This window comes from Diplotaxodon limnothrissa, linkage group LG2 (assembly GCF_057381915.1).
Source record: "Diplotaxodon limnothrissa isolate DT_005_m linkage group LG2, D_limnothrissa_male_GT1.1, whole genome shotgun sequence".
NCBI lineage: Eukaryota > Metazoa > Chordata > Actinopteri > Cichliformes > Cichlidae > Diplotaxodon > Diplotaxodon limnothrissa.
In genome coordinates, this window is record NC_140597.1 from 19,427,453 (window position 1) to 19,449,930 (window position 22,478).

General features: G+C 44.4%; 1 protein-coding gene across 1 annotated transcript; it reads right to left on the reverse strand.

The window, feature by feature from the left end:
* Positions 1-5,890: 5,890 nt before the first annotated feature.
* stard15 (StAR-related lipid transfer (START) domain containing 15) lies at positions 5,891-20,711 on the reverse strand. The gene is made up of 6 exons (XM_085367869.1): positions 20,565-20,711; positions 9,029-9,176; positions 7,028-7,131; positions 6,577-6,694; positions 6,242-6,294; positions 5,891-6,106 (listed from the first exon to the last, which is right to left on the reverse strand). The coding sequence occupies exons 1-6, from the start codon at positions 20,709-20,711 to the stop codon at positions 5,891-5,893; spliced, it is 786 nt and encodes a 261-aa protein (XP_085223995.1).
* Between the last annotated feature and the right edge of the window lie 1,767 nt (positions 20,712-22,478).

The following is a 22,478-nucleotide window of genomic DNA, read 5'->3' on the forward strand; positions in this document are numbered from 1 at the left end:
ATCATCAGTAAAGGTTCATGTTCATGTCTTCGTTCTTTTTAAACGTGCTTTAAGGCGTTTGCATTAAAAACCTGAGCAAAGTACAGCTGTTCTCACCTGCTCTGTTTAAACCTGTTATTATTATTATCATTATTATTCTGATTGTTTCTTATTATTAATTTCTTTATTTCTTAAAAATCGTTTAAATGTTCACTAATACATATAAAAAAGACAACAAAAGTAGTCAGGAACAATGCACATATTCATATAGCTATGTATTGCAAGAAGGTCAACTCTCAGTTCTCTCCAGCGCAGCTTTGATTTATGATCATCAGGAAAATGATTAAACTGCACATGCTCAGTTCATTCCACTTCTGATCATACAGAATTAACATGTTCGTGCTTCTGTAATGTAAAAGAAAACTGTGATATCATCTTTATGCATTTGTGATTTAAGAAAAAGCTCCTAAAATATAAAGAAGATGTTAAAGCTGTAAAATGAAGTTAATCAGGAGTTTTATCACAGACCCCTTCATGCTGGCCTCGGGCTTCAGTCGCTCAACAGCCTTTCTGCTATTTAACTGTAAAACGTGAGATGAGCAGGTAAATAAACCACTTGCATTAATTAGGTTTCACAGTTGCTCTGTGGGTTTCATGGCTTCATGTACACTCGTCTGCAGGTAAGTCAGTCACTTCACAACATGAGGGAGTTGTCCCGTGGGCGCTCAGAGGTCCTCGTGGACACTGTGTCCTGTCCTCTCAGCACTAAGGAGCTGGACAGCGGTGGAGTTTCCTCCTTGCTGCCCAAACAACAATCTGAGCAGAGCAGACAGGAAACAGGAAGTGCCTGAGACAATACAGCGCTGAGAGGATCCGGAGCCCAGCTGCATTTTTCTGCCTCTAAAGGAGGATGCAGTCCTCATGAAGCTTTCCTCATCAAGGCAGGAAGAGCGCGCTCAGCAGCACTCAAACAAAACCACACAGGAGGTCACCGGGCTGCACACGCCCTCTGACAGCAGGAGACCACACATACATGCACAGACACAGTGTAAGGAAGAGGACTCCCTTACTACATTTATTTATATTATCTGTATAGCACTTCAGAGCACACCTTTCACTTCATTAAAAGCACATTTTCAAGCACTTTATTTAGCATTGCACTTTAAGCATGGATTTGCACAGTAAAACATTTGCACACAAGAAGTTTAAATATTTATTGACTATTTATTGGGAATTTTAAAATCAGTTGGTAGGCTTGTTTCAGATCCTGCACAGCTGCTCCTCATCAAGGAATGTGGTGGTTGTCTGTCAGGAGAGAAGAATGGTGACTGAGATTGAGATTAAGGTTTACCAGTAAGGAAAACTAATGCGTGTGTGTGTGTGTGTGTGTGTGTGTGTGTGTGTGTGTGTGTGTGTGTGTGAGAGAAATCTAGGAATAAAAGTGGCGCAAATAGGTGTTTGTACGATAGTGATTACTCCCCTTTCTTGCCTGTGTCCTCTTCAAGGTGTTTGGGCAAATGTTTCCCTGGGGGTCCAGACACCATTTAAAGATTCCGGGAGAGACCATGGGTTAAGCGAGTGTGGTGAATCTTTTTGTGCTTGGGTTTTTATAATATTGAGTTTGGTGTAAAATTAAAGTGTGAAATATTTATTAATATAAAAATGTGAAATGTATTTATGCATTTATTTATTCAAACTGGTATATTGTATACTGTGGTGGAAGGTTGGGATTTAAGAATTTACCTGAGAGTGGAAGAATGGTTTAGTCTGTGACAGCTGAACATATTTAAGGCTGCCGGTTGTCATTAGAGGGTTAATTGTGCTGTGAAGAAGCTCGATTAGTGAATTGTTGTAAGGAGAGCTGTATGGCAAATAAATACTTTCTGTTCCACTACACTTCCCTCACTGTGTTTCCAGCCACTAAGGGCCGCCCTGTTATACACACACACACACACACACACACACACCCCCTACCTCTCCTGGGTTACCTGCATCGCCCCCAGCAGGCTTCATGAATCAGAAGACGCTTCATCTTTGCCACGGCCACCAGGTTGGACTGATTCAGATCAAAGGTCGAAGGTCACCGCTGAATCAGTACTGTACCGCTGTAAGCTGAACATGTGCCACCTCCTGCAGTAACTTTAACTGTGATATTTTTAAAATCCCCACCGTGATCAGCCTCAGGTCGTCTCACCTGTCTCCTAGTGTGTTCTGGAGGGTTACCTCTACACCCCATAAAAGGATTTAAACACACTGATTCTGAACAGGAAGTTGTTCAGGTGGAGGCACTGCTTCACCTGAGCAGGGTTCCAGGTGAGCTGAGTCTTCATAACGTACCTGTAAATGTGACGGCAGGAAAGAGGTGTGTCCCTCTGGGGTCACCTGGATGAAGTGTGGGAGTTGAGCCTAGACAGAAGGAGGATGAAGAGCTTCAGTTCTTCTCATCAGAGGAGCTGTCCAGCTTCATTCCACCTGTTTGCACCAAAGACGAGCTGCAGAGACACCTCAGGCAGTGACTGTCTGTGGATTTGTGTCTGTGCCTCACTCACACACCTTAATGGGAAGCAGCTGGGCCAGAGATTTGGGCACACACTCTGCAGCTCAGACTGAGTCCACTCGGGGGCGCTGCAGCCTCACGCAGACAGAAGAAAACTGACGGTTTCTTCCGTCTGTGCTGAGATTACCGAAGGGAAGTGTGAGGTTCAGACTTGGTGTTTCCTGCTCTGAACACAATCTTTGGTTTTCTGGATGATCGGAGGTAAGCGGACACTTTCAGCTTCCTGCAGACTCACTAACAAAAACCCAAACATGAGGTCTGACACAGACAGAGGCAGCTTGTTGTTGTCCTCGTCCTCACATCTTTAATTAATGGAATAAACACAGGGATCAGATTATTTTTTTTACATTTATAGTATATTCCAGGATGTAGGCACCGGTTGCAGGTTCGAGCCCCGGCTTGGACAGTCGTTGTGTCCTTGGGCAAGACACTTCACCTACCGCCTACTGGTGTTGGCCAGAGGGGCCGATGGTGCGATATGGCAACCTCGCTTCTGTCAGTCTGCCCCAGCTGTGGCTACACCTGTAGCTGCCTCCACCAGTGTGTGAATGTGAGAGTGAATGAATAGTGGAATTGTAAAGCACTTTGAAGGTCTCGAAAAGCACTATATAAATGCAATCCATTATTATTATTATTATTATTATTATTATTATTGTTGCTGTGATAACAAAAACCAACAATAGCATGATTTGAAAGAGCACTGAGACAAAGAAAGCTTGAATCAGGCAGAAAGGTGAGAGGTGTGCTGGTGGCTCAGGGTGTCATGTTGAGGAGAGCCAGGATGAAGGTCAAGGTCAAAGTCAAATTTATTTATATAGCACATTTCAAACAGCTGATGCTGCACAAAGTGCTTAACAATATAAAAATGGTATTAAAAAGCAACAATATAATACAATAATAACAGTAAAAAAACAATAATAGGACAGTAAAAGAATTAAAACAATAACTAAACTAATTCAAATAAGGCCAAAATGCTTGGGTCATAGTGTGTTAAAAGCCAGGGCATAGAAATGTGTCTTTAGTAATGATTTAAATTGCTCAAGTGTTTGTGCAGATCTGATATTTAAGGGGAGACTATTCCAAAGTCTGGAACCTGCCACAGAGAAGGATCTATCACCACAGGATTTGAGGTTAGTCCGTGGGATGGACAGCATTAGTTTTGAGCTAGACCTCGTGGTTTTTCCTGGAGCATAGGCAGAGAGGAGCTCAAACAGGTAAGGAGGGGCTCGGGCATTAAGTGACTTAAAAACAAAAAGTAGAAGTTTAAATTGGATCCTGTAGGAGACAGGAAGCCAGTGTAAAGAAGCTAAAACTGGGGTTATATGCTCTCTCCGTTTGGTACCAGTTAGCAGGCGACCAGTTGCATTTTGAACCATCTGAAGACGATGGATGGTGGCCTGATCTAGACCATAATACAATGAATTGCAGTAGTCTAATCTGCAAGTAAGAAAAAGGTGAATAACACGCTCAAAGACGTTAGCCAGAAGGTATGGCTTTACCTTGGCTAGCTGTCTTAACTGAAAAAAACAGGACTGAACTACTGCACTCACCTGCTTAGTCAATTTAAAAGAACCATCAATGTAGACACCGAGGTTTTTTACATGTGTTTTACAATACGAGGAAAGGGTGCCCAGAGTGCACTGGTCAACGCCCTGTAGAGGTTTTCTGGCCTCTGTGAGGAGAAACCTAACTAACTGATGAGGTAATTTATGTTATGTGGGAATGCTTCGGGATCAGCAGAGATTTCTGGAACTGCCTCTGCGACCCGACACTAGAAAAAAAAAGAAAAAAAAAAAAAAAAAAAAAAAAAAAAGAGGCTGGTTGCAACTTTTCCATCAGCTGCCATTGTAAGAACATAGAAATTTGTAAAGATGGACTTGCAGTGAGCTGAAACATGTTCGCTCATCATCTGTTGACGTAGATCATGTGATCACACATCTTACTTCACGGCTAGACTACTGCAATTCCCTCTATGCTGGCCTAGATCGTTCCTGTCTACATCGCCTTCAACTGGTGCAGAACGCTGCCGCTCGCCTGTTGACCGGTTCAAAAAAAAGAGACCACATCACTCCGGTTCTCTGCTCTCTCCACTGGCTCCCAGTTGCCTTTAGGATTGATTTTAAAATCTTATTGCTGGCTTTTAAGGTTTTAAATGGCACTGCACCTTCTTACCTGTCAGAACTCCTTAGTACTTATCGCCCCAGGAGATCTTTGAGGTCAGCCGACCTGATGCTTTTAGATGTTCCCAGGTATAAATTAAAGACAAAGGGAGAGAGGGCGTTTGCTGTGGCTGCACCCAGACTGTGGAACAGTTTACCTCCTCACGTCAGACTCTCCAAAAGCCTAGAAACTTTTAAAACCGCTCTTAAAACTCACCTCTTTTCATTGGCTTTTAGAAAGGTTTAATTTATTTGTTTTATATATTTTTATTTTATTTTTATCAGCGAGGTGTTATTACGAAATTGTGTTCTATTGTATTTTATCTGTATTTACTGTACAGCACTTTGGTCAGCCTTGGTTGTTTTTAAATGTGCTCTATAAATAAACTTGACTTGACTTGACTTGACACTGACTCACACACTGCAGAGCTGATTTAATGTGGTTTTATTGCTCAGGTTAAACATCCAGGAAAACAAATCTGAGAACCTGCAGAAGATTCATGTGGCTTCTGTCCCACACAGATTACAGACTTTAAATATTCAGCACAGAGCCCTGACAAAATCAACACATCATTACTATTATTATTTACACTCTGAACATCTACCAGGACACAGCGACCCTCTCAGAACCGTGGTTATAGTTTGGTTACTTTTTTACCCACATGATGAAAACAGAGCTTTCACCTTTCTGATCAACTCTTACAGACATCGCACAGTTGTTCGGTTAGAAACTCTCTATGAGTGGGGTAAATATTTAGAAATCCACACCCACCTGAACCAAACCCCTACCCGACCAGGAAGTGGATGTTGTTAGGAGGCTAACACTGATTGTCATTAGCTTCTAAACAGACTGCAGGAAGTAGATTCACAGACGAGTTTCTGCTGCACGCTCTTTGTCTCACTGCAACACAAATACAATTCAAGGAAAGATTAGATGAAACTCCAGCCACCTTCAATGTGAGCAGAGGCCATCGCGGAACACCTGGAAACAGCTGTGAGGGCGGTCTCATGTTTGTAGCTGCCATGAAACAGATTCCGTCCGATTACTGTGAGCTGACAGAAGGTTTTCAGAAAGTTGTGAAAAGGTTTGTGAGATCCAGCAAAGCGAGCGCAGCTGCATTCAGAAAGGTGTCCAGCATGAGTTTACCTGATCAAACAAACCAACAAACAGTAAACCAGACAGAGTCCGCCATCTTTACGGCTCCTCGTCGTCACTCTGCTGCGTCTTCTCCTCGCTCAAGCAGCTCTCATCGATGTTCTCCAGAGAGTCAGCTCGCTGCACCGTCAGCTCTGACACGCTGATGCACGGCAGCGTGTTCTGCTCTGGGAACATCCATGGCTTCAGGCCCGGGTTGTGTTTCCTCTTCCACTCCGGGTACTTTACAGAAGCCTTGTAGATCTTCCTCATAGCCTAAGATGACCAAAATGAGATGGGACAGAAACACATTCAGATGGGTCAGAGACACGTTCAGGACACGTTCAGATGGGACAGAGACACAGCCTGATGGGACAGAGACACAGCCTGATGGGAATAGAGGTCGTTTACCTTTGGAGCTACAAACTGGGACACCCTGTTCACCACCCACTTTGGTAAAGAACCTGCAGACAGAGACAATGGTGCCGAGGGTCAGGCTGAGTCAGTTCAGTTTAAACATGAAGCACAGATCGAGTTTACAGAGAGAACATTTGTACATAACACACACACACAGACACACACACACACACACACACACACACACACACACACACACACACACAGACAGACACACACACACACACACACACACACACACACACACACACACACACACACACACACTGTATTTGGCCAGTAGAAGAGGTACTGTATTTAGTACTTCTTCCACTAGCCACAGGTCTCACCTCTGGGGTCCACCTGAGTCAGGTAGTAGAGGGTGGAGCTGGTGGCTCCGTTGGACTGGATCAGGTACCCCGTGAGCAGAGAGACGGCTCGGACGTAGTCCTTCTTTGGAGGATATTTCTGAGGTGGACAAAGGAGCAGTGAGTGATTGACTGCACTGTCCACTTGGCAGATATAACCTCACACATCACACCTCAGTGTGCATCTGTATACTGATGATACTGTGCTCTATTCTCTGGAGTGGTATTTACAATTAAAACTTTCACCTACTGATCTGAAGTCTGTGATTGATTGTGCAACCATGAATCTGCTGGGGTCTGACTGGGTCCTAGTGATAAAGCTCCCCTATGGAGTCTGCTCTTCTAATAAAATGTTTTTGTGTCTTTATGCTCCATATGTCACTAAATGAGTATAAAACCCACCAAGTCACAGTCAGAGCAGTGAAATACTGACCGGGTGTTTGACCGAGTAGTTGATGATCATGTAGTCGTTGCCGAGTGGAAGCCAAGATCTCATCGTCACAAAGTCTCTGTTTTTCAGCGGGCTCGGGCATTTCCCTTCAAACAGAACACAAACACATCCACAAAGGTTCAGACAGAATCAGATATTTGGCAACTAAAAACCAGCTAACCCTTTTGGACCAGCACAGACTCCGGCTCAACCTAACCTCAGTTTGATCTGAATTAAGAAGCAGAAAGTTAGAGGCCGCCCAGGTCCTTTAGACCTGAGTCTATTAGATAGATATGATACAAACCACTGCAGCGCAGTACCTGTAATACCTACAGCATGTTCTAATCGCTCTAATAGGATATTATGGTCGACAGTATCGAACGCTGCACTGAGGTCTAGCACTGCTATGCAGATGATACCGAGCTCTATCTGTCCATGAAGCCAGATAACACACGGCAATTAGTTAAACTGCAGGAATGTCTTAACCTCCTAAGACCCAAACTCTTCCACAGCATGCATTTTTAATTTCTCTTTGATATTTGGGCATATTGGGACCTGATGAATGTAAAAACAAAGTATTGCCTGATTTTTTTTTTTTTAAACCTGATTTTTGGGGTGGTTGGCCCGGAAAAGGCCCAACCACAAAAATGAGATCCACATGAGGATATTCATTTAAAATTTCAATAGAACAGTGGCAGTATGTCCTCATAAGTGGATATCAGGCCCATGTAGAGCAAAATTTTGTATTTCGGTCTAGACAACCCAAAATGTGATGTCCACATATGTGGACGCCAGGTCCTAGGGGGTTAAAGACATAAAGACCTGGATGGCCACTAACTTTCTGCTTCTTAATTCAGATCAAACTGAGGTTATTGTACTCGACCCCGAAAAGCCTAGAAATATGGTATCTAACCAGATTCTTACTCTGGATGGCATTACCTTGGCCTCCAGTAACACTGTGAGCAACCTTGGAGTCATTTTTGACCAGGACATGTCCTTCAATGCACATATTAAACAAATATGTAAGACTGCTTTCTCTCATTTGTGCAACATCTCTAAAGTTAGAAATATCCTGTCTCAGAGTGACGCTGAAAAACTAGTTCATGCATTTATTACTTCCAGGCTGGACGACTGTAATTCATTATTATCAGGAAGTCCTAAAAACTCCCTGAAAAGCCTGACAGACACAGTCTCTACTTTTAAGATTAGGCTTCAAACTTTCCTTAGTTATGCTGCAACAGGTGTAGGCTGCTGGGGGAGTCCCACGATGCACTGCGTTTCTTCTTCACTCACTATGTGTTAACAGTCCTCTCTGCGCTGAATCATACCTGTTATTAACCTCTGTCTCTCTTCCACAACATGTCTTTATCCTGTCTTCCTTCTCTCACCCCAACCAATCACAGCAGATGGCCCCGCCCCTCCCTGAGCCTGGTTCTGCCGGAGGTTTCTTCCTGTTAAAAGGGAGTTTTAACAGGAAGTGCTTGCTCATAGGGGTCATATGATTGTTGGGTTTTTCTCTGTATGTATTACTGTAGGGTCTACCTTACAATATAAAGCAACTTGAGGCGACTGTTCTTGTGATTTGGTGCTATATAAATAAAATTTAATTGAAATTGAATCAAATCTTTATTATTATTTATGTATTTATTTATCAGCAGCCACGGCGTAGCCACAGCGGGCTGGGGTGATGTGCCCACAGGCTCTGCCGGGAGCCAGCTGCGCCATAGCGGGCCGAGCCCAGGCCCAGAGGCCCAAGATCCCCCCCGTCCCCCCGGAAAAGGCCCAACTGGTTAGAGTATCTTTTATACCTGTCATTTGAGTGTCATGTTAAACCACATCACTGGGTCTCCCTACTTCCACAACATCGATTGCTACTTCCTCTTGTTCCCTTAGGTCTTTGTCCACCATTCACCTTATTGTTCCCTCTGCCTGTCTCACCATTCTGGTGCTGTGCTGAGGTGTTTTATGGCATGTATTACATCACCGCTCAGTAAAGGAACTAACAGGAGTAATATCCCACGTCTGCGTTGACCGTCAGCCTGCCGATGTCATACGTATCGATCATGTTGGTGTCCCACTTCTTCCGGTAGCTGGTGTCATGGAGGACGTCGTACAATGTCTCTGCTGTCACGTCCTTACAGACTATCCTCATCTGAGGCACAGAAAGAGAGAGGGAGAGAGTCAGGCAGAGGTTAGGACCAATCACGCTCAACTCTAACCACCAGTTTCCATGATGGTGTACTGTGACATTTAGATGTGCCATGGGATTTTATTACTTGAACTCTGCAACTGCATGAAATGTTAGAAACATACATATGTTGGGATTGTAGGAGGAAGACGGGGAACTCAGAGGGAACCCACAGTGATGACTCCTAAGAAAAAAAGTTCATGAATTTGAGTCACCTGGTGTCCAGGTTTTCCCTGGTAGTGCTATCTTTAAGGGGAGGGTGTGATGACCCAGGAAACAGCAGGTGTGCTGTGTTCTACAGGAGCTGATTGGAGTGCTGCATGAGCTACATCCACACTGAGTTTCTTCAGTGGAACAGCCTGTCTTGGAGATTCTTTACACCCTTCAGTGCTTCCCAGCACAGGATTATCCCATACTCACAGGAGCACGCTGCTCATGATGAAGGAGGGAGGTCTAGCTCAGCTATTGAGGAAGCAAATATAATACAATCTTATTCCCTTGCCACCAATATTCATGGCTAATGTGCAGTCTGAGGAGTAAATGAACTGCATTTGAATGTCACACATTTATGTGACTTCAGGGATACATGTCTAATTGCATTCAAAGAGACTCACAGATCTTTTAGCTGATAAACTTCTTAAACTGTTTAAACTTGATTTTAAACCTGTGGGTTAAATTTTAGACTCTTTAACTAACAGGTCTCCGTGTGTGAGAGTCAGCATCTGTTTTTCTAATCAGCTGAATTCTTCTATTGGGTCACCACAGGGATGTTGTCTCTCTCCGCTACCATATATTTTATACACTAATGATTGTCGTAGTACACAGGCTAACAGGCATTGTAAGCCTCCTCCATGGTGAAGAGTACAGGGAGTGCAGAATTGTTAGGCAAGTTGTATTTTTGAGGAATAATTTTATTATTGAACAACAACCATGTTCTCAATGAACCCAAAAAACTCATTAATATCAAAGCTGAATGTTTTTGGAAGTAGTTTTTAGTTTTAGCTATTTTAGAGGGATATCTGTGTGTGCAGGTGACTATTACTGTGCATAATTATTAGGCAACTTAACAAAAAACAAATATATACCCATTTCAATTATTTATTTTTACCAGTGAAACCAATATAACATCTCCACATTCACAAATATACATTTCTGACATTCAAAAACAAATCAGCGACCAATATAGCCACCTTTCTTTGCAAGGACACTCAAAAGCCTGCCATCCATGGATTCTGTCAGTGTTTTGATCTGTTCACCATCAACATTGCGTGCAGCAGCCTCCCAGACACTGTTCAGAGAGGTGTACTGTTTTCCCTCCTTGTAAATCTCACATTTGATGATGGACCACAGGTTCTCAATGGGGTTCAGATCAGGTGAACAAGGAGGCCATGTCATTAGTTTTTCTTCTTTTATACCCTTTCTTGCCAGCCACGCTGTGGGGTACTGCTGTTTTATTTATCTGTATAATGGTCTATGTTCTGATTCTTTAGTTATCCTATTTTGAATATTATATTCTATGTTTCAGTTTATTCTGGTTTAGGGTTTTGTTCTCAGGTTTTGCATTCTTGTGTTTAATGTAGGTTTAGTTCAGTGTCAGTGTCTTCCAGAAACTGGCAGTAGGACTGGGAGTTGAGCTTGACTCCATCCTCAACCCGAAAAGGCCCCACAAGCTCATCTTTGATGATACCAGCCCAAACCAGTACTCCACCTCCACCTTGCTGGCGTCTGAGTCGGACTGGAGCTCTCTGCCCTTTACCAATCCAGCCACGGGCCCATCCATCTGGCCCATCAAGACTCACTCTCATTTCATCAGTCCATAAAACCTTAGAAAAACCAGTCTTGAGATATTTCTTGGCCCAGTCTTGACGTTTCAGCTTGTGTGTCTTGTTCAGTGGTGGTCGTCTTTCAGCCTTTCTTACCTTGGCCATGTCTCTGAGTATTGCACACCTTGTGCTTTTGGGCACTCCAGTGATGTTGCAGCTCTGAAATATGGCCAAACTGGTGGCAAGTGGCATCTTGGCAGCTGCACGCTTGACTTTTCTCAGTTCATGGGCAGTTATTTTGCGCCTTGGTTTTTCCACACGCTTCTTGCGACCCTGTTGACTATTTTGAATGAAACGCTTGATTGTTCGATGATCACGCTTCAGAAGCTTTGCAATTTTGAGACTGCTGCATCCCTCTGCAAGATATCTCACTATTTGTGACTTTTCTGAGCCTGTCAAGTCCTTTTGACCCATTTTGCCAAAGGAAAGGACGTTGCCTAATAATTATGCACACCTGATATAGGGTGTTGATGTCATTAGACCACACCCCTTCTCATTACAGAGATGCACATCACCTAATATGCTTAATTGGTAGTAGGCTTTCAAGCCTATACAGCTTGGAGTAGGACAACATGCATGAAGAGGATGATGTGGACAAAATACTCATTTGCCTAATAATTCTGCACTCCCTGTATTCCCATGGGCCGCCTCCCCATCTTGCCCTGACAGTAGTAAAGGGTGCAGCCATTGATGGTGGTGGATATTCTGTATTTGGGGGGGGGTGTTCTTGATAAGCCTCTGTCCTTTGAATCAACTTGTGCTGTTACAACAAAAAAGTTCCAACAATAATTGGACTTTTTCCTGAGGTTGAGAGTTTTTAACATTTCATTTGAAATGACCATTTATTAAAAAAAAAAAAGAAAAAAAAAAAAAAGAGGGTTTTTTTTAGTACCATTGCTTGGCTACAGTAATCTGTCCTTGACCAACCAGACTTGGTAACCTGGTTAGTAAGATTTCAGGGAGGTCTCAGGTCCAGTTTCTGGACAGGTGCTGAGGAAGGAAACATCTGTCATGTCTGAGAGGATGGTCTGAACATCCTCTCTTCAGGTCGTTGGTATAAAGTGCCTGCAGTGACGAGACCACAGAGTGTCTTTTATACCTGCTGCTGATATGATGGTTATTAAAGCTAACCTATAAGTGTTGTTGCCATCACTATTGCACTTTGTTACTGATAAAACTTGGGCTGTTCTTTAATTTTTTAAATGTTTGTGTTGTTTGATGTGTGGACATGTTTCCCATTGGGGACAATAAAGTTACCAATTAGTAGTCTGACAAACTGTCTTAAGACAATTGGCAAACGATTTTCTGCAGCTTAATGCAGACGAAACTGTTTCATTAAGCCCCAAATTAGACAACATCCTGGTTCTTTCTCATTGATGGTGAAAGATGCTGCTCAAAATCTTGATTTTTGATCTTTGACTTTTGATGCTCACATGAAGTCTGTGACCCACTCTTGCTTTTCCACTTAAGAAATATCAATCAGAGCTCCCTGACCTGCTGTCCATCTACACCAAGCAGTGCAAGTCCAAAGCTAGGAAGATTATGATGGACCTCTCCCATCCCAACAATGGACTCTTCTCACTGTTGAGGTCTGGGAAGCGCTTCCGCTCCCTTAAGGCCAAAACAGAGAGAATGAGGAGGAGCTTCTTCCCCCAGGCTATTCGGGCCCTGAACCAGGTGTAGGACTAGACTCTCCCACACATCACCACACGCACCACCACACATTTCCTATAATCCCATAATTCCTAGAATTTATAATCTTTATAATCTCTTCTGCTATTTGCACAGTCTTTACTGTAAATTCCTAAGTTAATTTGTAAATTTTGTAGTAAACTGTAAATATTGTAAAACTTTTCTTCTGTCATTTAATGGTCGGGCATTGTACAGCTACAAGCATTTCACACCCATGTCATACTGTGTATGGTTGTGTGTGTGTGACAAATAAAATTTGAATTTGAATTTGAAATATCACTAAACTCAGAACTGCTGTCTCCATAAATGAATTAGAGAGGCTTGTTCATGCCTTCATCTCCTCCCGCTTAAAATATTTTGATGCTCCTTTCTCCCGTCTGTCAAAGACTTCTATAAATTACCTACAAGCTGTTGAAAATGCTGCAGTAACACTTTTAAATCACTCAGAAATTCTCACTTCATTGTTAAAATCTTTGCACTGGTTTCCAGTTTGGTTCGGATACCAGTTTAAACTCTTACTTTGACTGCCTTACAAGGAGAGAGCCCAACTTATATCATCCTTATAAGATCCTTAGATCTACAGATCGTGGTCTTCTGGTAATTCCACAGAGCTGTTTGAAAACTAGAGGGGATCATGCTGTCTAAATCTCAGCTCCAAAACTGTGGAACAGTTCATCTCCCCCTCTGTGCACCAGTGGCTCTGTGGCTGAAAACATCTATTCAGGCACACATTTGGATAATAATCTTGTGTAATATGTTGTTATTTTTAATATCCCTGAAAAACACTTTGTAATAGATTCTTGTCTTAAAAAGTGCTCACACACACACACACGCACGCACGCACGCACACACATGGAATACTTGACAGATACATTTAAATAACTAAGATTTTATATTTTATGATTTCAGTTTCACAGTGTCACAACTGCAGTGTTGGGGCGGTGCAAGAGAAACCCTTCAGTTTCTTTTGCGGTTTATGTGACATCACAGTTTTCTGGTTCTGGCTGATAATAGTTTGATTCCTGTGTTTTCTGAATAAAAGAACCAGCGGCTTCCATTTAGTTTTATTCAAATGGCGCCAAATCCCAACAGTGCTGTGTGCTGTAAGGCCAACATCTTAGAATAATCCGCCTCATTCAGAGCTCTCGTGTGGTTTCCTGTTGGGTCTTTTCGGGATAAACCAAAGTGACCTGTTAGCAGAGGAGACACCTGATCAAGTGTTGCTCAGAGGCATCTCAGCAGCTAACCTGAGCAGCTTCACTTTCTCTGCTCTGACCTTATCAGGTGTTCTCAGGTTTCAGTGCTTTAGCATCCGGTTTTATCTCTTTGAACTCTTTCAGGCTCAGACCATCTTCAAACTCGGACATCAGTCATCCTAAAGGGAGCTCCACAAGGATCCATCTCAGGTCCTCTGCTCTTTTATAGTTAGACATTTAACATCTGCTCCATTTCTACTGTGATGACACAAAAGATCATCTTCAGCTTCCTTATTTCAGCAGCTTCACCAACTCAGACCGAGGTTTCTAACAAAGCTCAGCTCAGGTTAGAAGATTTCATCGTTCCCACAAAATCTCCAAAAAAACTAATCACGTGTTCTTATCTAACACAGTCGACCAATATTATCAGCCCAAGACTTTATTCCTTGCACAGGGACAGAAACTTCATCTGTTAGTGAGGATAATCCCTGATAATCTGAAGGCTGTGATTGGCTCTGATTCTCTGTAATAACCAGACTGCAGTCGTCTCCATTCTCCTCCATGAGGTTACCTGCTGTATTGAGTTTTTAAGTCCATCAGGGTCGTATTTGCAGTTCTGGTGTTTTGTTGGACCTGATGAGTTTCTGCATCACGTGTGAGGCAAACAGAGCTACAGTGGGGCAAAAAAGTATTTAGTCAGCCACCGATTGTGCAAGTTCCCCCACCTAAAATGATGACAGAGGTCAGTAATTTGCACCAGAGGTACACTTCAACTGTGAGAGACAGAATGTGAAAAAAAAATAAAATCCACGAATCCACATGGTAGGATTTGTAAAGAATTTATTCGTAAATCAGGGTGGAAAATAAGTATTTGGTCAATAACAAAAATACAACTCAATACTTTGTAACATAACCTTTGTTGGCAATAACAGAGGTCAAACGTTTACTATAGGTCTTTACCAGGTTTGCACACACAGTAGCTGGTATTTTGGCCCATTCCTCCATGCAGATCTTCTCGAGAGCAGTGATGTTTTGGGGCTGTCGCCGAGCAACACGGACTTTCAACTCCCGCCACAGATTTTCTATGGGGTTGAGGTCTGGAGACTGGCTAGGCCACTCCAGGACTTTCAAATGCTTCTTACGGAGCCACTCCTTTGTTGCCCGGGCGGTGTGTTTTGGATCATTGTCATGTTGGAAGACCCAGCCTCGTTTCATCTTCAAAGTTCTCACTGATGGAAGGAGGTTTTGGCTCAAAATCTCACCATACATGGCCCCATTCATTCTGTCCTTAACACGGATCAGTCGTCCTGTCCCCTTGGCAGAAAAACAGCCCCATAGCATGATGTTTCCACCCCCATGCTTCACAGTAGGTATGGTGTTCTTGGGATGCAACTCAGTATTCTTCGTCCTCCAAACACAACGAGTTGAGTTTATACCAAAAAGTTCTACTTTGGTTTCATCTGAGCACATGACATTCTCCCAATCCTCTGCTGTATCATCCATGTGCTCTCTGGCAAACTTCAGACGGGCCTGGACATGCACTGGCTTCAGCAGCGGAACACGTCTGGCACTGCGGGATTTGATTCCCTGCCGTTGTAGTGTGTTACTGATGGTGACCTTTGTTACTTTGGTCCCAGCTCTCTGCAGGTCATTCACCAGGTCCCCCCGTGTGGTTCTGGGATCTTTGCTCACCGTTCTCATGATCATTTTGACCCCACGGGATGAGATCTTGCGTGGAGCCCCAGATCGAGATTATCAGTGGTCTTGTATGTCTTCCATTTTCTGATGATTGCTCCCACAGTTGATTTTTTCACACCAAGCTGCTTGCCTATTGTAGATTCACTCTTCCCAGTCTGGTGCAGGTCTACAATACTTTTCCTGGTGTCCTTCGAAAGCTCTTTGGTCTTGGCCATGGCGGAGTTTGGAGTCTGACTGTTTGAGGCTGTGGACAGGTGTCTTTTATACAGATGATGAGTTCAAACAGGTGCCATTCATACAGGTAACGAGTGGGGGACAGAAAAGCTTCTTACAGAAGACGTTACAGGTCTGTGAGAGCCAGAGATTTTCCTTGTTTGAGGTGACCAAATACTTATTTTCCACCCTAATTTACGAATAAATTCTTTACAAATCCTACCATGTGGATTCATGGATTTTTTTTTCACATTCTGTCTCTCACAGTTGAAGTGTACCTCTGGTGCAAATTACTGACCTCTGTCATCATTTTAAGTGGGGGAACTTGCACAATCGGTGGCTGACTAAATACTTTTTTGCCCCACTGTACAAGAGATCACCAGCTAATCCAGATCAGCTCCTCTGTCTGCCTGAAACAAACTGAACCATCTGAACATTAATCAGACAGACAACTGCCGCCTCCCCCTGTGAATGATTATGTGGAGCAGGTTATTATTAACGTGGAGCTGACCGTTCATGTGGACCACAGGAAGTTTCTCTGTACCATTTCCAGCTCTGCTGCTTTGGTCACTGTTTGCATCGTTGTTGCAGCGCAGCCTGAACGATGACAAACCAAAGTGTTCATGTAAAATATTCTCAGCCAGGAAACACCAGACTGTAATTTCCCCCTGTAGGCATGGAGAGATCTGAGCTCCAGATTTCCACCTGTCAGAGTTTCACAGTGGTCATGTGAGATGGTTTGTTACTGTAGGACGTCACTTTTTTCCACTGCTGTAATCGTGCTGGAGCCGCGGTCATTGATATGGTGATGGCAAGCGCTGTAAACTCTCCGTGTAACTCAATCAGCGAGACTCCGCTCGCCGTTAATCATTCATAAAGTCCCGAGCGCCGAGGCATTGTGTCTGTCACTCAGTCCGTCTCTCCTGCAGGAAACCTTTCAGCTCACTCAGGAGCTGAGCCAGGGTCTGTAGTTCTACTCACTGCCTTGCTTCACAGCACGTTGGAGACGACGAGCAGAGGTTCATTTACTTCAGATAAAATAAAGACACCACGATTACAAAGACCTACAAGTTCCCCCCAAGGTCGTGCACACGTCCCCTCCCCCTTGAGGTCATCCACACGTCCCCCTCCACCCATCATCTCCAGCTTTCATCAGCAGGGCGAGGTCATTTATGGTGCTGGAGAGTTTCATTTACTCTTTACAGCCTTCAGCAGCAAGAGATGTGACTCGCAAACGGCAGAGACTCCACAGCCAGTCACATAAGATGACAGAAATCAGCTGAACAGGTAAAACAGCTCTGTCAGTGCCCAGAATTACCACAGCGCCCTTCAGCTGGTGATAACAGGAGTATCACCCCCCCCAACCCCCACATAGATGGGCTTCTGCAGGTCAGACGTGAGGAAGCAGCCCGTGTTTTTGACTGGGCCATGCAGAAAGCTTACATGGAACCATTAACCAGTAACCAGTAAGCATGTCCGTGTTTGAATCCACGTGTGCTAGGAAGACAAATCAGACTGCAGGACAATGTTTTTAATCTCGGTTTTGTGGTTTTCACATGACGGGAAGCTGTGACTTAGGTAAATCAGCAGGTGATCATGTGACCTGTTTGGTCGCTGGCTCCATCAGCAGCTCTGAATTAGTCATGAGGCAGAAGAAGAAGAAATGCCTCGCTGCTTTCCAAAGAGTTTATAAATTATTTACACACAGGAATCATCATCATCACCTCACCATCACCTCTGTGTACTTAGAACAGAGACACTCCTCCTCGCACTCACACTTCCTCCCGTCTGCTCAGAGACTTTCTGTAATTGGGCCTGGGTCACCAGAGAAAAGACGTGAGAGAGAATCACCCAAAGAAGTCCCTTGAATTCACCAAATACCAGCTAAGCGTGTCATCTTGCTGATGTCTTGACTCAGATGCCAGAGGACACCTTTGGTGTAAACAAGACACCAGCAGCGCTAACAAAACACACCAATTACCTGGTCAGGTAACTGGCAAGACTCAGAACTGGAGTTACAGCCAACGACCAATGACTGTGTCACATTTTAACCACAAGCAAACTTTAAAATGTCTTCAGCTCAGTGAGGTCCATTAACAAGAACTTTCCAATATTCTTATCCAGGTCATGGCCAGGCTGGAGCCTATCACAGAGGTGGGAAACACCTGGATGGGCTGGCAGCTCATCACAGGGCTAACCCAGAGAGAAAGACAACGGTCACACTCACATTCACTAGTAGGTCTACTTAACTAACTTAGAGTCACCAGGTAACTTCACATGAAGGTATTTGGAGTGAGCCTTAATGCTGAATGCTCACTTCACTTCTCTTCCTTAGGTGTGGAAATGCTGGTGTGCACATCCACCTGCACAACACCTGGCTCATTTATCACCATCCATAAGTGTCCTGCAGATTCGCTACAACACTTCCAGCAGCTGAACACGAAACAACAAGACTGTATGCATATTCATCAGATTTACTCTCATTTTTAAGTTACAAGAACATTTTTTATTAAATAACCTTTGTATGTTTTGTGTTCTAATGTACAGCCACATGTGTTGTTTAACCACAGCCAGTCACAGTGCAATGGTAGGGATGGACAAGAGGAGTGAGATGACTGTAAGTACTACAGGAAGGAATGATGGCGGATTCAGGAAACTGAAACAATGAAAGAGGTTATAAATAGATGCAATATGGTGCAAATCTAAAAAGCTTTTGATCAAGAAATACACTTAACTGTTACAGATATTAATTTGATCGAGTCTAGATGGCCCGACCAAGTGATATACGCAGCCTTTAACACCTATTGTGGCAGAGTACTTAATCACAGGACAATACCGGCTCAGGTTATTGAGATCATTCAGGACTTCTGGGGGGTATGTTATAACACTTCAAAGGAGAACTTGATAAGTGCGCACAGCCCAAAATAATCAGTGTCCCCATTGGGTGCTGGCGTATGTATAACTGGGGGTGATTTCAGATTAGATCACAAGATGGACTGCTCAACAGGTAAAGAGTAGCAGGTGACCAAGTGCCACATGACTGGGAGCGGCCGGCCCAGGTTCCAGTGTGATGCACGGCCCTTTGCTGCTGTCAGCTCTGTTCAAGGAGTTACCCACATTCAGTTTCGGTAATACTTTTCTCAAGTGGACCAAAATCATATCCAGTGACCCACCCGTCAGGGGTGCCCTCTTTCACCTGTTTGCCCTTGTTCTCAGGAAGAATCTCCTTCTCCAGCAAGCTATCCGACTTTCCCTCTGCAGAAATCCTCAAATTTAGAGTCGCTCTGACTGAAGCCGAGAGCTTTGGTTTCACTCGTCACTGTCCCCATGCTGCATTAGCTGCTCTAGCCTGAGGTAGGGATTCAAACCTTCAGTGGGTTGCTGTAACATCAGAGTTCTGTACCACCCACCCTCACAGAAGTGACTGAGCAAAGCTTTAACCTCCTTCACACTTTTCGCCTTTAACTTCATGGAAAATGTTCTTTGTGTATTTGAAAATGAACCTTCAGGTGTGACTGCATCCATCAGAGTGATCCAGCTGCACACCATGGATCTGGATTCAAAACCGATTCAGTCGTCCTTTATTCATATAGCACCAAATCACAGCAACAGTTGCCCAGAGAAGCTTCATGTTGTAAAAAAACAGACCCTACAAAGGAGCTTCTTGCTGAGGAACCTCTGACTTTCCTCAGCACCAGTTTGCGGCTGCGAGTGGGTTAACAGGCTGAAAGATGAAGCTTACTCCGAGGATCGAAAGAGCCTGTTAGAAACTGTAAAAATACTTAAACATGAACAAACGCTCAAGTTTGTTTCAAGTCTTAAAGCACCAAACAAAACTGCACACACTCCATAAAGTGAATGTAGGCAGTCTGGGGGCCCACTGCAGCGTCCAGGACCCAGAGTACTGTGATCCGCCCCTGTTCTCACATCAAACAGTGGCTCCCAAGATCTGATTGGTCGTCAATAAGCTGAAACTGGCTGAGCAGGTTCGGGAGGAGAGCTGGTTAAATGTTTGCAGAGCTGCTGAGGTACCTGCCTCCAGGTACAGGTGACACCTGTCAGGTGGGCAGCATCACACATGAACCGTAACAGGAGTTCTGATGAAGCAGGCCTGTTAACCCTTCTGTTACCCACAATGCACCTGGACCTCTGACAGCTGGCACTTTAATGAGGCTGACGCCCTGTGACAGGTGTAGATTTCACCTGTTTGTACCAAAGTAACACAGATTCACAGGTTGCACCACTTCCAGGAACTTTCAGGTGTTTACACTGAGCAACTTCCTGTTTCCACCTTAAAGATAAATCAGTAAAAGTCATCAATCGATTGATCAGTGATCAGATTTCACCGATCATTCGATTGATTGATGGATGTGTTTCTGTGTTTACAGTCCAAGTACCTCATTTACTCCAGTAGCTTCAGCATCAAATCTTTGTGAATCACCATGGTGACCTCAAACTCCAAAATAAAACAACCAATCAAACTTTCTGAAGAGATGATGACACATGATCAAACCCTGTAGTTAGTGACTAACGGACTAACCAACCCACCGACTAACTGACCGTCTGCGCTAGCCCGTGCAGTTCTCAGAGGAAACTTTCACCATAATGTTTCCAGAGTAACTCTGGGATGAAGTAATGGAGTAAATGTACTCAGTTACTTTGAGTATTGCTTTTATTGTGAAGGAGCGCGGTCTTTTCGCAGTAAAAGCGTCAGCGGTGACGCGGCTCACCTTGAGCTTCTGCACGGTGCTGCTGTCCTCCTCGCGCCCCCACACCGTCACCCCTCCCTTGCTGTAGCGGCTGGTCCAGCCCTCCGTGCTCAGGCACTGCTCTCTGAACGAACAGAAGTCCGAGTCGTCCGGGATTTGCACCGGCATCTCCGATCAGCTGCCCACCGACCTTTGCACCTCACTGCGCCTGCGCGCCGCCCTCACACCACTAACAGGTAGCTGCTGTCCCGGCGGGGGGATGTGAGCGGCAGCGGCTGATGATGCCGCTTTTATCTGCTCCAGCACACAGATAGGACGGAGAGAAAGAGGTCCCACTCTGCTGCTCAAACACTACAATACCCACAAGGCTCGGCGAGGGCGGGGCCTATTGAGCACCTGCTGGACAGGTGAAGGCACAGTTGAAGTAGTCCAGGTGGAAGGTTCACCAATGAGATGGAGGACAGAAACACCAACAGGAGATGCACAAATACGACTTTTACACGGACACAAAGACACAGAGAAGCTATAAACCAACAAAAAGAGGTAAACACACAAACACACACACATTTGGAGATTTCACCCCGCCATCCGATGGGTGTGGCGGGGTGAAATCTCAATGGTAACTAAGATGTGATTGTCTGTGTGTCTTCCTCCTCCTGCCTGCGAGGAGCTGCAGGAATCAGAGCGGAGGGAGTCATCTGTCTTCGCGCATCACCTTTGAGGCCCTGCAGCGTGCTGCCTTCATGTTCCTTTGGAAATGTGAGCTTCCCCGGCCGCAGAGAGCTACCTGAATCTCTCTAATCTGAGCTCTAGATTAGCTTTAGATTAAAAACACAAGTCAGCGTTTCCGCCTGTCACCTGGTACAGCAGATAGACAGTGAGACGGTGTAGTTTGGTTGAAAGAAAATAGTTCCTACATAAAACTGTTTGCCCTGACCCCCTGATGGAGCTGCTGAGGTTTCAGTATTTATTTTTGGGAGTCAGCTCCATCACGCTGAAGTAAAGGCAGGCATCTCCCGAAAGGTGGAGAGACAGAGGGCTGAAATATGTCTGAGCGCTTCCTTTAATGCTGACTGTTTGATTTCCAGAGGCTCTTGAAGGCATCGATAACTGATACCTGTTCTCCAGGTGAAGCAGTGGGCGGAGCAAAGTGTGTGCGTGTGAGTCAGATCAGGTGTTATTTTCCATCATGTAACTGAGTCTGTAATGAAGGTCAGAGAGGAGGAGGAAGAGGAGGAGTAAAGTGTGATGAAGGTCAGAGTGTCATGTTCAGGTACTGCCTGATCTGTCAGTGAAACAGATTACCTGGATAAGTGAGTGTGATGTGATGTGAGTGTGCCCCCTGCTGACAGTGCACTGAAACCTGCAGGACTCGGCTCCAACCTTTAACTTCTGCACTTTGATTTTCCAGTTCAGGGGTCATTTCCACTGTAACGAACTCAGTGCTGGACTGTCTCTGAAAATGCTTCTTTTGGGTTTGCTGTGGTTTCTCCAGCTGTTTCCAGCTGCTGTGCTTTGTGCTGTACAAACTAAAGCTGCGTGTGATCTCATGTGGTGCTGTCTGTTCAGAGCAGCGTGCTGCATACGTGCAAAAGCTTGGCAGATGATGCAAGTTTATTTTAAAACGATGAGACCCAAATTTCATCCATCCATCTTCTTCCGCTTATCTGGGTCACGGGGACGCTGCCAGATCGCCACCTCCTCCAGCTTCTCTGGGGGAACGCCAAGGCATTCCCAGGCTAGCCGACAGATACAATCTCTCCAGCGTGTCCTGGTCTGCCCCGGGGCCTCGCTGGGGACCACCCAAATTTCATTAGCAATTAAAACCATTCATGTACTTTCAACAGCATCAGGTCTCCTTCTTAACACCAATAAATGTGAATTAATGCAAATTAAATATTGTTCAGATATTATTGTTCCTGTTAAGAATGAGAT

Coding starts and splice junctions, on each gene's coding strand:
- stard15 (XM_085367869.1), bottom strand. CDS start 20,711: ATGCCGGTGCAAATCCCGGACGACTCGGACTTCTGTTCGTTCAGAGAG. Junction 9,177..20,564: donor GCACCGTGCAGAAGCTCAAG/GTGAGCCGCGTC, acceptor TCTGTGCCTCAG/ATGAGGATAGTCTGTAAGGA. Junction 7,132..9,028: donor AGACGTGGGATATTACTCCT/GTTAGTTCCTTT, acceptor TTCTGTTTGAAG/GGAAATGCCCGAGCCCGCTG.